The sequence below is a fragment of the Lupinus angustifolius genome, chromosome LG12 (assembly GCF_001865875.1).
Source record: "Lupinus angustifolius cultivar Tanjil chromosome LG12, LupAngTanjil_v1.0, whole genome shotgun sequence".
NCBI lineage: Eukaryota > Viridiplantae > Streptophyta > Magnoliopsida > Fabales > Fabaceae > Lupinus > Lupinus angustifolius.
In genome coordinates this window covers 15144904-15159724 of record NC_032020.1, presented here as the reverse complement: position 1 = coordinate 15159724, position 14821 = coordinate 15144904, and the positions used below count along the sequence as shown (strand labels likewise).

Here is a 14821-nt window from a genome sequence, read left to right as displayed (position 1 = left end):
GATGGATCAATTATGAGCAAATTTAAAATGAAAAATAAATGAATTTTCAACATCTCAATTTGAGTATAACCCGACGGTGAACGTTAGAACCGTTGGAAATTGCCCACAGTGATTGAGACGATTTAAATTGAGCACGTGATGTCTTCCCAATACTAAAGATGATTGTTGGTTAGGAAGTTAGGAATTAAATAGTCATGTTTATGTTACTTATTTGTTTTACAAGTTTTTTTCTTTTCTTTTCTGATCTCTTGTATAAATAAGTGTTCACTTTTTTCATTCGATTCAATAATGAGAATATTATTTATTCATTTCTCATTCTCTCTTGTTTCATCAAGAAAATTAGTCGGTGCATCCTACCATTTTAACACCCTACTTTACCCAACACAGTCACATTGATTGCTACTCTTGTCATATTGAACAATGGAGAATGTGATCACCAAACCTTATCACCCCACTCATTCAAACTCCTAATTTCTTCATCACCTGTTTTTAAATTTTAGGAGTATCTTTTTATAGCATAATATATGTTTGTAGGAATAGTGAAAACTGTGCAGCTATACACAGAAGTTTGAACACATGTCCTTACATTTGTCCCACAATTTTACTAATTAAGTTGATTCTTAAGGACATGTTTAAGATTGTGTCAAGATATGATTTCACATTATTTGATTCAGGTTTAATTATGTAACTGTGCTAGGATTTAACTTGCAATTACAGTACGTATTATTACATGATATTTGTACTAATCTTAGAATATAACTACAATTACATATACATTATTTTTCTGTAATTGTATATGTGATTTTAGAAGGAAAAAACATAAACTAACTAAAGCTACTTATAATGATTATTTTTATAAATGAATAACAGGTAAAATATAACAAACTTAATATTTTTATTCAAATCTTAAGACAGGGCAAATTGATGCTTAATTTAACGATGCTCATATTTCTGCAATATGCACAATTTACTATTGCAAACATTTCTTAATCTTATAGTAAAGAGCGCAGCTATCAATACGATATAAACTATCCCATACATACATTGTTACATTATTCATTGTAATTCAAAAGTTATAATCTCACTTCCTCTTTGGCAAAGTCAATGAAGATATGACTTTGGCTGAGGCAACCTTCTTCGCTAGAACTTTCCACCTTGGATCATCTTTCCTTTTCTCTTGCTGCATTTTATATTGAATTTGCCTGCAACATTTTCCCAAAACAACAAAGTTAATTTTTGAGAACGCATAAATTTTTATGTACAATATAGCAAGTAAATAGGACAAGACAATCATAATAAGAAAGACAATAAGTGCACTAAAAGTTAGATTAGCCAACTTGGAGATTGGAGATTAAGCACGTGAATGAGTAGTAATATTCATTTTGATTTGGTGAATAAATGGAAATAGTTGCTCTTTTTGTCTAATATTCTAATTAGACATGTAATAAGACTGATATAGACAGGGCCACCTACTTTGCTATGCTTTTCCTTTCCCAATAATAAAGAAGAAACTATATACCATCGATCAATGCTTTTAAAAAGGGATCTACCACTGATGCGCACATGTTGGGCATGTTTTCTTGGCCCATGCACCACAAAGTTGAATATACCATGTCGGTCCCCATATACTTGATGAATTGTGTCAGTGCTTGTGTGGTTTGTGACACAAAATTTTGCACAAGATAATTATTTTCGAAAGAGAAGTGTTATTTTAACATTTCATATTTTTCGATTTCTTTAATAACAAATTAATTTATTTTTATCTCTCATCTTTTATTTCTGTATATATTTCATAAAACTCATCAGAAAATCGCATTACATGTGAAATTTATCCATAGTTTATTAAAATAACATTTTTATGTTGCTAAGAAAAGAAATGAGCTATTTTACACTTTTTCGGTCATTTCTTAGAATCCGGATCCTCTCATGTGATGACAAAAACTTTTTTTAACTTTAAAAAAAATAGTAAAATCTATCATGTATTTTATATTTTAATATTAGACTCTCCAGTACTAAAGATGAATCAGACCCTATTTCTTAACTGAAAATCATCTTCTATAGATGGTACTGAAGAATTCTAGTCCATTTCTTAACCCCAAAAAAAAATGTCAAGCTTGCCATAAAAAATTGATTATAACAACCACGACATCAGCAAAAAAATATATTACATAGTCCACGCCTGATGATCCAAACTAAATTTCTATCATTTATTTAAAATAAACCTATTCAATTTTAAGTCATTGAAATTTCATGAATGAGAATTTGGTTAAAACTGATTATAAAATTTTTGTTTATAATCAGCCATGATTAGGACATGACCATCGAACAGGTTATGTGGTTGACAGATTTTCTTCATTAACATAGAGGTAAGTACTTCAATTTACTTGTATTTTGAATAATAAAGATATTATTTTATTATACTTAAAATGATAGATATATATTACATATTAAATTTTCTTTAATTTTTTAAGGATTTATCTCTCTATTAATAAAGATGTCATACTAGTTAAGAATGAAACTTCTAACAACTATGATGGGCCCTGTACAAAGATGTGTCCTGGCCAGCTAGGGGACGTAACAAGCAAATAGCAATTTATGAAGACCTCAAATTCAATATATAATGACGTAACCGGACACTTATTTTCAATGTGATGACTACAAGTCAGATATTTTAATACTACAACCTGATGAAAATAATTGAAAGTGACTATACTCTCTTGGCCAACCACTACATTTTTGTCTAGAGTATTATAAACCAATTAACAATTAATTCGATGGTTCCTTATCAAAATAAAAGGTGGAACTTTCTTGCTAAACATTCACCCAGCACACATATTATATAACAATTTGAACTGAAATTCTCAACCTCACTATGGCTTATCCTATTTATTAAAAATATAACACTAATCATATATGTCATAACTAAGTTATAACATATATATTAACATGCCTACCTCGTGACATTTTTTCCTTCTTTTTTTTAGCAATATTGTTAAGTGTAGTATTGTATATGTTGCATTTAAGACAATGAAATGAATTAATAAACTAATTTACCTGCATAGAGGAACCTTGCAAGAATCTGTTTGTTGACAAATATAGGAATGAAGTTTGAAGAGCTGCCACATTCGCTTGCATCGCAAGCACCTTCCACTAATTCTCCTCTTACACGTGGCAAAGTGGCGGATCAAGAGCTGAAGACCTTGACACGTGGAGAACTTGGTGCAAGGTTTCATCTTCTCTTTCTTGATCTCCACGTGGCACGGTCCAACATCAGTGCAACCCTCGGTGCATATGTGCTCCAAACATTCCATGGCTTCCCCTAGTTCCATATATAGCCCCTGCTCCTTTCTCTGCCTCCTTGAATTCTCTTTCCTCTAAACATTTACAAATGATACAGTTACGAATGATTCGGGTCAATATTTAATCTCACATTTAATGTAATTTTAAGCAATTTGTTTTCAGATTTATTATGTATCAAATGATTATATAAGTATTTTTTAGCCGAACAAATAATACACCAAATCATTTATCATTCATATATTAATTATAATCCTTTAAATATTAACTATGATGGACTCACAGAAGTAATATTCAAACCGTCGAACATCCATTTTAAACTCTCTTTTTTCTGCAATAAAGGTCATAACTTTAATAAAGATGTGTTGTATCAAATAGTCCAACATTTTATTTCCATTAGAAGAAATGTAATTAAAGAGAATCAAATTACAACATATAAATATTACGAAAAAGTGTAACATTTTGATTCTATAAAATAGGTAACCACCGCAACTGGTTCTCTAATTTTAATTATGAATAATTAGATTGATGATTACCGTTTGGTGTTCATCCATTAAGCGAAGGATTTCGAGTTCGAGCCAGGGATCGTTTCGGTTGAGGAATTTCCATCCTTCAGTTTTCTCTACAGCTTTAAAATGATTGGTAAGGAGCTTCATACAGTTGAGGCGGAGATCCGGTGCGTCGCAGAGCCTGGCAAGTTGAAACATGTCCACCACGTTCTCGACGGTCAACCGTTGAGTCAAACCTTTGATACACATCTGCTTCAGCTGCGGCACCATATACACGTGCGACAATGTTAACAGGTGCATCCCATACTCCTCCATTTCTTCCTCACTACACCTGCAGGGTCATCTTCGTCATTCCACAATATCATAAAAGTGGAATTGTTCCATGCTTTAAAAATTTGCCATTGCAGTTATATTATATTTAAAATAAAGAAAATTGTGGATAGTATTACAATAAACGAAAGTTAAAGCCATGGAAGCTACTAAAGATGAAGAAACTAACCTGGAAGTGTAGTGGAAAGTGACGAAGGCGGTAACGGCGTTACAAGGGACGCCGTTAATTTGGATGACTCTTTCGGAGCTTCGATGTTTGCATGGTCGGTCTATGATGTTTTTCCAAACCGGGGACACCGAAGCCTTTAGGACAAAAAAGAAAGGGAAAAAACGTAAGTAAACTAATAGGGAGATTGAATTATAAATTTATTGTAAAACAAAAAAGAATGTTGTTTAGAATTTGAAGACAAACCAGAATGGTTGAGTGGGCTGGAATGCGTGTTCCACCGGAAGTGTGTATAAATACATCTGGTTCATGTAAGAATTGGGTGGTGTGGTAGCCAATGGGTATCATTTGTGCACCCATTGGTGAAGCTGATAGAGTGGGAGAAGTTAATTGTGAAGGAAGGTGTTAAGGAGTGAGGATATGTATATGAGATTGAATAAAGGGTTATGTATATATAGAAATGTGTAGAGTCGAAAGGTGTGATAGAATATTGTAGGATATGAGTGTTTAAAACTAAATCTCTTTTTCATTTATTTTAAGATGCGTATATAAATAAAATAAAATAAGGAATAAATATATGCAATATTAATGATGATGTGCAAAATTTGATATACAAGTAACAAAACTCATGGCTATTGCTACAATAATACATAAGAAATATATGGAATCTTTGGCAGCTTCTAATCAGTGCAGTTTCATTATGGCCACTTGGCCAGACACATATATGATCATTGCTTGAGGAGTGTTTCATTCTATGGGCATAAAAAATAATTAAAAAAGAGTAAGGTAGATATGCAAAAGGCATATGATAGATTTAGTTGGGAATTATTTGGAGAGGCCTTGCATAAAGTTGGGATTTAAGGAAAGTTTGTAAGCAGATGATGAATTGCATTTCATGGCTTTTCTGCTCTTTAATTGGAATAAAATGGATTACTTTCAAGCCCTGATCTGGTTACTATTAAAAATAAACTTTTGGAACATTCAGTTTTCAGTTGGGAGTTATTTTAAAGGGTTCACATAAAAATAGAAGAAAATACACATTATTCAATTTCAGATTAAAAGAATTATATAATATTTTTATAAATAAAAAGAAAAATTATTATAAAATCTATGATATTATACCTTGTTTATTTATGAAAAATATATATTATACTCTTCTAGTCAAGTAGTATATAATAAATATACCACTTCTTTGACCTTTGGCTTTGCATCAAACACGTGGAAAAGTTTATATTGGATAGGAATTCAGGTAGTTTTGCCTCAAAATTGCATAGATCGACATCATGCTGATATAGTAATTAATATGAAGGTTGGGCACTTATGTATCATGGCTTGGTCCATATGGCTTATGAAGAGGAAGGTATCTTTTCAAATGAAGCCAAATTTTCTATAGTAAAAGTTTTTCATGTTTCTGTATCAATATAATCATATTTTGTCAAATACTTAAATGTGTTAGTAGGATAATTAATAAGAAATTAAATAATATATGTTATTTATTATTAGGTAAAATCTTATTGGATTGATATAAATACATAAAAAAAATTTGATATAGAGGATTTGAGTTCTTTTCAATTATACTATTCTAATTTAAAAAAATCCAAATTGGTAAAAGATGGGTTCATCTCTCATTCATTATTTCCTTCATATCCAACCCACGAGAGGGTTGAGACAAGTAGCTCGTCGAATCTCGATTGGCGAAGGCCTTGAAAAGTAAAGAACAATCAGCCCATAACAAAATTGCTGATGAATGGAGAATCTGGTTCATGGTTTAATCCAAATTGCATCTTATGACAAAAAACAAAAGCCCAAGTCGGATCCACACTGCTCAATAACCCATAGTATCATCAGCTTGTTGTCCACGGTACTTATATGACAAAAAATATTATATGATTTAAGTTGACATTGATAAAAGATTATATATTCTTTAAGCATAAAAGTAGTATAGTGTTTTGTAAAAATAACCGGTTTTATTATGCATGCCTTTGCACGGGCTACTAGTAAAATAAAAATGAGAAATAAAAAATTGTCAGAGTAATATTATAAAGTCATTCATTTTGGAAAATTGAATTAATTTACATATTCATAATGATAAAACTAAGACATTTGATTGAAATTTACCATCTTGATTCAATTTCTACTAAGTAAGGACCAGTCCCAGGTTTGATGATGTTCATCTTCTGCATAATTTAAGCAAGGCAAGGTACACATGTTGAGAATCTCTAAAAACTATTATAGTTTATTGTCAAACTCTACAGTCAAAGAAACGATGGAAACTTTGAGATCTCATCAAAGTCACGATGATTGGTAAAAATAGTCAAAAAGTAACTAATGTTTGTGGCTCCATACAAGCACAACTCCCCAAAAATGGTGTCATTCTGAAGGGTGAGGACTAGAGTTAGAGAAATTGTTCTTGCCTTACCCACTTGTTTATAGTAAAAAAGTGATCAATTTTAAACACTTTGATAAGGATTTTACCACAATATGAATTTAATTAAAATGATGCATGTAAGTTCGTCGGTAATTAGGCATCTCTAATCACTTCCTTCAGGGTGATTAAAAAAACTCAAATGATTAAAGAGACCACTTTCTCTGTTATTCATGTATACTTTTTACCTTCTTAGTTTATTATGCTTTATGTTTTTCTAAAGGTGAAACTTAGGATGTTTCTCCAAAAATTCCAAAATGATGGAACATGTAACCACAATGGTTGCTTTAACTTTAAACTATACAAAGTGTCTCCAAACCACACATTAATCAATCAATCCAAACATGTCACTATTTACGGTCTAATACTCCATTTTATCAATCCACAATTTTATATAAATTAAAATTAAATCATGATTAGTTAAAAAAAGAAAAAAAGACATATTATAGTCTTTCTAATCTTACCTTACCAGTAAAAACATAAAGATAGCACATGGGGTTGTACCCAGTTTCTACATTGTTTTGTCTAATTAGTTAACAGTTATTTCGGTCGTTGAACTTTTTCGATTACTCCAATACACATCCTTCTATCATAGCTTGATTGGTGGGATAAGAAGATTTCGTTTTATTCTCGATTAGATTTTCTATTTATTGAACTTTACCTTCACTTTCTTCCAAGGTCTTAGTCAACACTGTGTATTTGTGTGTCAGCGCATGTGTCGGTCACAGAAACAAGAGAAAAAGATAGATACAAGCTCAACGTAGAAATATTGAACATATAAATAATTGTATATTATAGGAGTACATATACATATCAACTCTTCTGCACCTGTTTTCTCTTTGACCAAGGAAATTCTTCAACAGATTTTGTTCCTAAAGTTTACCAGGCTGAGGTTGTAATAATCATGGAAGGGGTCGAGTACTAGAGCCATTCAGAAAAACCCAAAGTGAAGAAAAGATTAAAAAAAAGACAAATACTAGAAAACAATGTAAAAAAAAGAAAATGAAATGAATGGAGGAAGGAAATCCTAGGAAACATAAATGTCCTAGCTAGAGAAATGACCATGGTTGATTAATAGGGTCATTATTTTTTCCACTTCCTTCAATTTGTTTTCTACTAGTTCCTTCTTCTTTTAAATACTATTTGGTATTAATGGACCAGCCTGCAAAGACAGTTGCAAGATGGGTCATAATCAGCAACGAGAACCTTTCCTACAGCTAAGTGCACCAGCAGCAGTTGTTATGGACCCCACAAGTGAAGATGGCCTTGCACTTAAGCTTGAAGCCCTTGCATAGATTGATGAAGCTCCAGCACCTGATGGTGTAAAAAAGGCACCATTTACTAGCAAATCCCCTTCTGACCTCCAATTCCACTCTTTCCATTCATTCTCTGGTGCATCCTCATGCTTTGTCACCTAATTCACATAACATAATTAAACATCTTAGTATCACAATTAGGAAAACATAACTTTAACAATAAGTGTGTTTATTTCTACTCCTATTTAGTGATGAGTACCTCTTTGCTGAATCTGTCATTGGGTGCAACAAACCTATTGCCTTGGCTATTGATGGTTGGATTAGCACTTCCACCAATGGCATACATTTCCCAGTGGGTATAGTCATTGTTCACCACATGGAAATATCCATGCCTACACCTGCAACAATCACATATGTTTTTCAAATTTTAGCACTAGAGGTCCCACATAGTAATTAAGAGTATTGACAAAGTGACACACACTCAGCCCCATGCACATGCTTTCATTTCTATACATCCCTTTCACTTTCACTTTACTCCTCTTTTTCCTTTTTGTGTTTCTTTTCTTGGTGTGTATGTACAAATTATCGTAAGAATTGGAAAACTTGTAGTGTCACTTTTATTTAACTTTTTAAAGGCTCTGAGCTATGAGTTGGAAATAGGAAACAATAATTTACTTCACTTCATAACTTTACCTTGGCATCCTTTGAACTAGACCTTCTCCAAAGTGATTGAAAGCTATTGTGACCTGCATGTTTTTGTCTTGAGTATATGTATCACTGTGACCCAATAACATGACTTTGTCATGGTGTGTCATGTAATTGTTGGATATTGTAATAGCTGTGGATCCATGAATAGCATCAATTAACCCATCATTGCAATTAGACAAAGAACAATGGTCTACCCATATGTGACTTCCTCCAAAGATGGAAACACCATCACCATCCGATATGGTCCTCCACCCATAGTGCTGTGGGGAGTCCCTCACCATAGCATTACCACCTTGCTTACAATCATGTATATTAATCCCATGGACTATAACATTTGTTACATATTGTATAGTAATGCATGGACCACCAGCAATGTGAACACTAGCACCTCTTCCATCAATTGTCTTGAATGAATTCATTATGAGCTCTTCCTTTAGCTTAATCACCATGTCCCTTGCAAATATGATCCATAATGGCTCATCTTGAATCACAGCATAACGAAGTGTCCCTGGCTTTGGGGTCACAGGGTCATCATCACCTGAGTCAGTGACCACATATATCTTACCATCCCTTCCACCCACTGCATTTTTGCCAAACCCAATTGCACAATCTGCTAGCCTTTGCCTGTTATTTTCCCAGTTAGGGTCACACCTCCAACAATCATCAATGGGGTTTCCTGTCCCACATGAAAGGTACCCCAAGTTCCTCCTAGCCATAGAGGCATTGATTTCCCTGCACAAAAATAAAATAAGTAAACATATATGAAGTGGTTGTGGCTAGAATAAAATTGACCCCCTTAGATAATATTTGTGGCTAGTCCAAAAAAATATTCACGTTGGTATAATTTGGAAACATGAGCTAGGAAATGAAAAATGTGAACCTAATGAATTGCATTAACATAATGCATATAATAGCTAGCATAATATTATATTTATTATATATAATGTACATTTAGTTAATATGGAGAAGTGGTGTGACATTATACCTGTTCACCTCTTGTGACACCAATTCAGGGTCCTGAAGTGGGGAAGAGGAAATGAGTGTGGTTAAGGTGAGGAGAGAGAAGAGGAAGAAGAACAAAGAGAGTGAAGTGGTCATGTTTGCAAGTGATAGGAGAGAGAGAGAAGAGATGAGGAAAATGTACGTAGGAGGGGGTCTATATAAAGGGATTAAAGCCGGGTTAAATGGCGTGATTAAACTGAACATGTAGGACCTAAATGCTTCGTGATTTCTGGTTTCACGGGATACCAATTGGGTAGTTTGGTCCGTTAAGCAAGGCCTAAATCATGACTGTGATGGTCCAAAGTCCAAACAATCTTATTCACATATTGTTTTACTGCAGAGTAATGTTGATTTTCACTACAACTTACATATACTTCATTCTTGAACTGAGTATACCATTTTGTTTAGCTAAACAGAAATTTTAGACTGTGATTATATAGATTTCATACAAAATTTTACAACTTGTTCTGGACCTAATATGCAAAAGTCTTGATATGAGAAATTATTATATGGTTTGTGATAAGTGATACCAAATATACCCACCTAATTGATTATACAGTTTCCAATTAAATTGATATGTATATATACTTATAAAACTCATTCTGGAGACGTTTTCAACAAAATGCTTCTCTTGCCACATTAACATGCCTAAACGTTCTTATCCATAAAAAATGTAACTAAACGTTGATGAGAATAACCAAATTTAGCAGTATCACTACGGAATGTGTAATGGCCACTGTGATTAACCTTACTCTACTCAATAATTTGCTACTAAAAATAAAGCTTCATTAATGCAGTGATCACGTAATGAAGTAATGGGCACTTCACGCGGTTAATTAATTTAATTAGTTTATATATATAGGCCGAGGAGGTAAATTTGTTCTCTTCACATTTGATACATTTTCTTGGCAGAAAATTCTTTTACTTTGACTTTGTTTTATATAAACGGTCGAGTGAAAAGTTAAAATGTTACGTGGTGGAAGATATTGACTTAATTGCTCCGATGGGTCCATCTCTTGCATTAATTCAGGAGGCATCTTAGAAAATCTTGAGCTTGATATCCATATAATCCTGCATTTTTAATTGTCATATTGGAGAAGCTCATTCTTGAAGAATACAATGTAAGGCGGAAAAAAGACCATCTCGAAAAATTATTAATTAATTTGAATGATAAAAGAGTTATTAAAAATCACAATATAGGCTACTCTTAAAGTTATACCCAAATAATTACTTAAGAATAAATCTGCCAAGTGAGACACCACGTCTTGAACCAAAATCTTAAGGTATTAATTCTATGGATCTTTCACTCTTATAAACTCTTTCATTCCTCCCCGCATATCCAATGTGGGACTTCAATAAACCCAACAGGGGCCAATCTTACCTTTAATGACAACTCACTGATTCTTTGTGCTGGAGTTCGAATATTAGAGGTTTTCGTCGTGATAAGTCGATATTACCATCATTCTATCACGATAAGTTACTTATCTGGACCTAAGTAAGGTTTCATCTAAACCCCATCCACAATACTTACCATCAAGAGAGTAAATTTAAATATTTTTTATTTGAATATTAAATCAAAGTTGAATATTTTCTTTAAGTTGCTTTTTCAAATTTTCTTCAACAATTTACATCACATAATTGTTTTTCCAGAAGGCATATATGTAAGATGATTCATGATAGGATTAGCAGGCACTTAAAGAAGGGAATGTACGCTGTATAAGAATACGATCAGAACATACACCGACACCAAAAAGTACCAAAGTGTGTATAACACCCCATGGATTTTTGTTTGTTATGGATTATTTCATCAAATCATTCCTCTCTCACATGCTTGCTGTTAAGCAATTAGGTTGATACCAATGGCATACATTTCCCAGTGGGTATAGTCATTGTTCACCACATGGAAATATCCATGCCTACACCTGCAACAATCACATATGTTTTTCAAATTTTAGCACTAGAGGTCCCACATAGTAATTAAGAGTATTGACAAAGTGACACACACTCAGCCCCATGCACATGCTTTCATTTCTATACATCCCTTTCACTTTCACTTTACTCCTCTTTTTCCTTTTTGTGTTTCTTTTCTTGGTGTGTATGTACAAATTATCGTAAGAATTGGAAAACTTGTAGTGTCACTTTTATTTAACTTTTTAAAGGCTCTGAGCTATGAGTTGGAAATAGGAAACAATAATTTACTTCACTTCATAACTTTACCTTGGCATCCTTTGAACTAGACCTTCTCCAAAGTGATTGAAAGCTATTGTGACCTGCATGTTTTTGTCTTGAGTATATGTATCACTGTGACCCAATAACATGACTTTGTCATGGTGTGTCATGTAATTGTTGGATATTGTAATAGCTGTGGATCCATGAATAGCATCAATTAACCCATCATTGCAATTAGACAAAGAACAATGGTCTACCCATATGTGACTTCCTCCAAAGATGGAAACACCATCACCATCCGATATGGTCCTCCACCCATAGTGCTGTGGGGAGTCCCTCACCATAGCATTACCACCTTGCTTACAATCATGTATATTAATCCCATGGACTATAACATTTGTTACATATTGTATAGTAATGCATGGACCACCAGCAATGTGAACACTAGCACCTCTTCCATCAATTGTCTTGAATGAATTCATTATGAGCTCTTCCTTTAGCTTAATCACCATGTCCCTTGCAAATATGATCCATAATGGCTCATCTTGAATCACAGCATAACGAAGTGTCCCTGGCTTTGGGGTCACAGGGTCATCATCACCTGAGTCAGTGACCACATATATCTTACCATCCCTTCCACCCACTGCATTTTTGCCAAACCCAATTGCACAATCTGCTAGCCTTTGCCTGTTATTTTCCCAGTTAGGGTCACACCTCCAACAATCATCAATGGGGTTTCCTGTCCCACATGAAAGGTACCCCAAGTTCCTCCTAGCCATAGAGGCATTGATTTCCCTGCACAAAAATAAAATAAGTAAACATATATGAAGTGGTTGTGGCTAGAATAAAATTGACCCCCTTAGATAATATTTGTGGCTAGTCCAAAAAAATATTCACGTTGGTATAATTTGGAAACATGAGCTAGGAAATGAAAAATGTGAACCTAATGAATTGCATTAACATAATGCATATAATAGCTAGCATAATATTATATTTATTATATATAATGTACATTTAGTTAATATGGAGAAGTGGTGTGACATTATACCTGTTCACCTCTTGTGACACCAATTCAGGGTCCTGAAGTGGGGAAGAGGAAATGAGTGTGGTTAAGGTGAGGAGAGAGAAGAGGAAGAAGAACAAAGAGAGTGAAGTGGTCATGTTTGCAAGTGATAGGAGAGAGAGAGAAGAGATGAGGAAAATGTACGTAGGAGGGGGTCTATATAAAGGGATTAAAGCCGGGTTAAATGGCGTGATTAAACTGAACATGTAGGACCTAAATGCTTCGTGATTTCTGGTTTCACGGGATACCAATTGGGTAGTTTGGTCCGTTAAGCAAGGCCTAAATCATGACTGTGATGGTCCAAAGTCCAAACAATCTTATTCACATATTGTTTTACTGCAGAGTAATGTTGATTTTCACTACAACTTACATATACTTCATTCTTGAACTGAGTATACCATTTTGTTTAGCTAAACAGAAATTTTAGACTGTGATTATATAGATTTCATACAAAATTTTACAACTTGTTCTGGACCTAATATGCAAAAGTCTTGATATGAGAAATTATTATATGGTTTGTGATAAGTGATACCAAATATACCCACCTAATTGATTATACAGTTTCCAATTAAATTGATATGTATATATACTTATAAAACTCATTCTGGAGACGTTTTCAACAAAATGCTTCTCTTGCCACATTAACATGCCTAAACGTTCTTATCCATAAAAAATGTAACTAAACGTTGATGAGAATAACCAAATTTAGCAGTATCACTACGGAATGTGTAATGGCCACTGTGATTAACCTTACTCTACTCAATAATTTGCTACTAAAAATAAAGCTTCATTAATGCAGTGATCACGTAATGAAGTAATGGGCACTTCACGCGGTTAATTAATTTAATTAGTTTATATATATAGGCCGAGGAGGTAAATTTGTTCTCTTCACATTTGATACATTTTCTTGGCAGAAAATTCTTTTACTTTGACTTTGTTTTATATAAACGGTCGAGTGAAAAGTTAAAATGTTACGTGGTGGAAGATATTGACTTAATTGCTCCGATGGGTCCATCTCTTGCATTAATTCAGGAGGCATCTTAGAAAATCTTGAGCTTGATATCCATATAATCCTGCATTTTTAATTGTCATATTGGAGAAGCTCATTCTTGAAGAATACAATGTAAGGCGGAAAAAAGACCATCTCGAAAAATTATTAATTAATTTGAATGATAAAAGAGTTATTAAAAATCACAATATAGGCTACTCTTAAAGTTATACCCAAATAATTACTTAAGAATAAATCTGCCAAGTGAGACACCACGTCTTGAACCAAAATCTTAAGGTATTAATTCTATGGATCTTTCACTCTTATAAACTCTTTCATTCCTCCCCGCATATCCAATGTGGGACTTCAATAAACCCAACAGGGGCCAATCTTACCTTTAATGACAACTCACTGATTCTTTGTGCTGGAGTTCGAATATTAGAGGTTTTCGTCGTGATAAGTCGATATTACCATCATTCTATCACGATAAGTTACTTATCTGGACCTAAGTAAGGTTTCATCTAAACCCCATCCACAATACTTACCATCAAGAGAGTAAATTTAAATATTTTTTATTTGAATATTAAATCAAAGTTGAATATTTTCTTTAAGTTGCTTTTTCAAATTTTCTTCAACAATTTACATCACATAATTGTTTTTCCAGAAGGCATATATGTAAGATGATTCATGATAGGATTAGCAGGCACTTAAAGAAGGGAATGTACGCTGTATAAGAATACGATCAGAACATACACCGACACCAAAAAGTACCAAAGTGTGTATAACACCCCATGGATTTTTGTTTGTTATGGATTATTTCATCAAATCATTCCTCTCTCACATGCTTGCTGTTAAGCAATTAGGTTGATGATCTCATCATATAAAGGAAAAACATGACTATTTAACGT

General features: G+C 33.4%; 2 protein-coding genes across 4 annotated transcripts; both read right to left on the bottom strand.

Annotated features, from left to right (window-relative positions):
* LOC109361570 (BTB/POZ and TAZ domain-containing protein 1-like) lies at nt 877-4784 on the bottom strand. Of its 2 annotated transcripts, none has more exons than XM_019607064.1 (5): nt 4549-4782; nt 4306-4439; nt 3834-4137; nt 3055-3374; nt 877-1202 (listed from the first exon to the last, which is right to left on the bottom strand). In XM_019607064.1, exons 1-5 carry the CDS (start codon nt 4660-4662, stop codon nt 1082-1084), a joined length of 993 nt encoding a protein of 330 aa, XP_019462609.1. In that variant the 5' UTR covers nt 4663-4782; the 3' UTR covers nt 877-1081. The 2 variants fall into 2 exon arrangements, with proteins under 2 accessions (XP_019462609.1, XP_019462610.1); XM_019607065.1 differs by having other exon boundaries at nt 1095-1202; nt 3059-3374; nt 4549-4784.
* On the bottom strand, nt 7483-13070 carry LOC109362500 (probable pectate lyase 18). 2 transcript variants are annotated; one of them, XM_019608329.1, is made up of 4 exons: nt 12911-13070; nt 11911-12657; nt 8243-8381; nt 7483-8141 (listed from the first exon to the last, which is right to left on the bottom strand). In XM_019608329.1, exons 1-4 carry the CDS (start codon nt 13021-13023, stop codon nt 7920-7922), a joined length of 1221 nt encoding a protein of 406 aa, XP_019463874.1. In that variant the 5' UTR covers nt 13024-13070; the 3' UTR covers nt 7483-7919. The 2 variants fall into 2 exon arrangements, with proteins under 2 accessions (XP_019463874.1, XP_019463873.1); XM_019608328.1 differs by lacking the exons at nt 11911-12657; nt 12911-13070 and adding exons at nt 8677-9423; nt 9677-9835.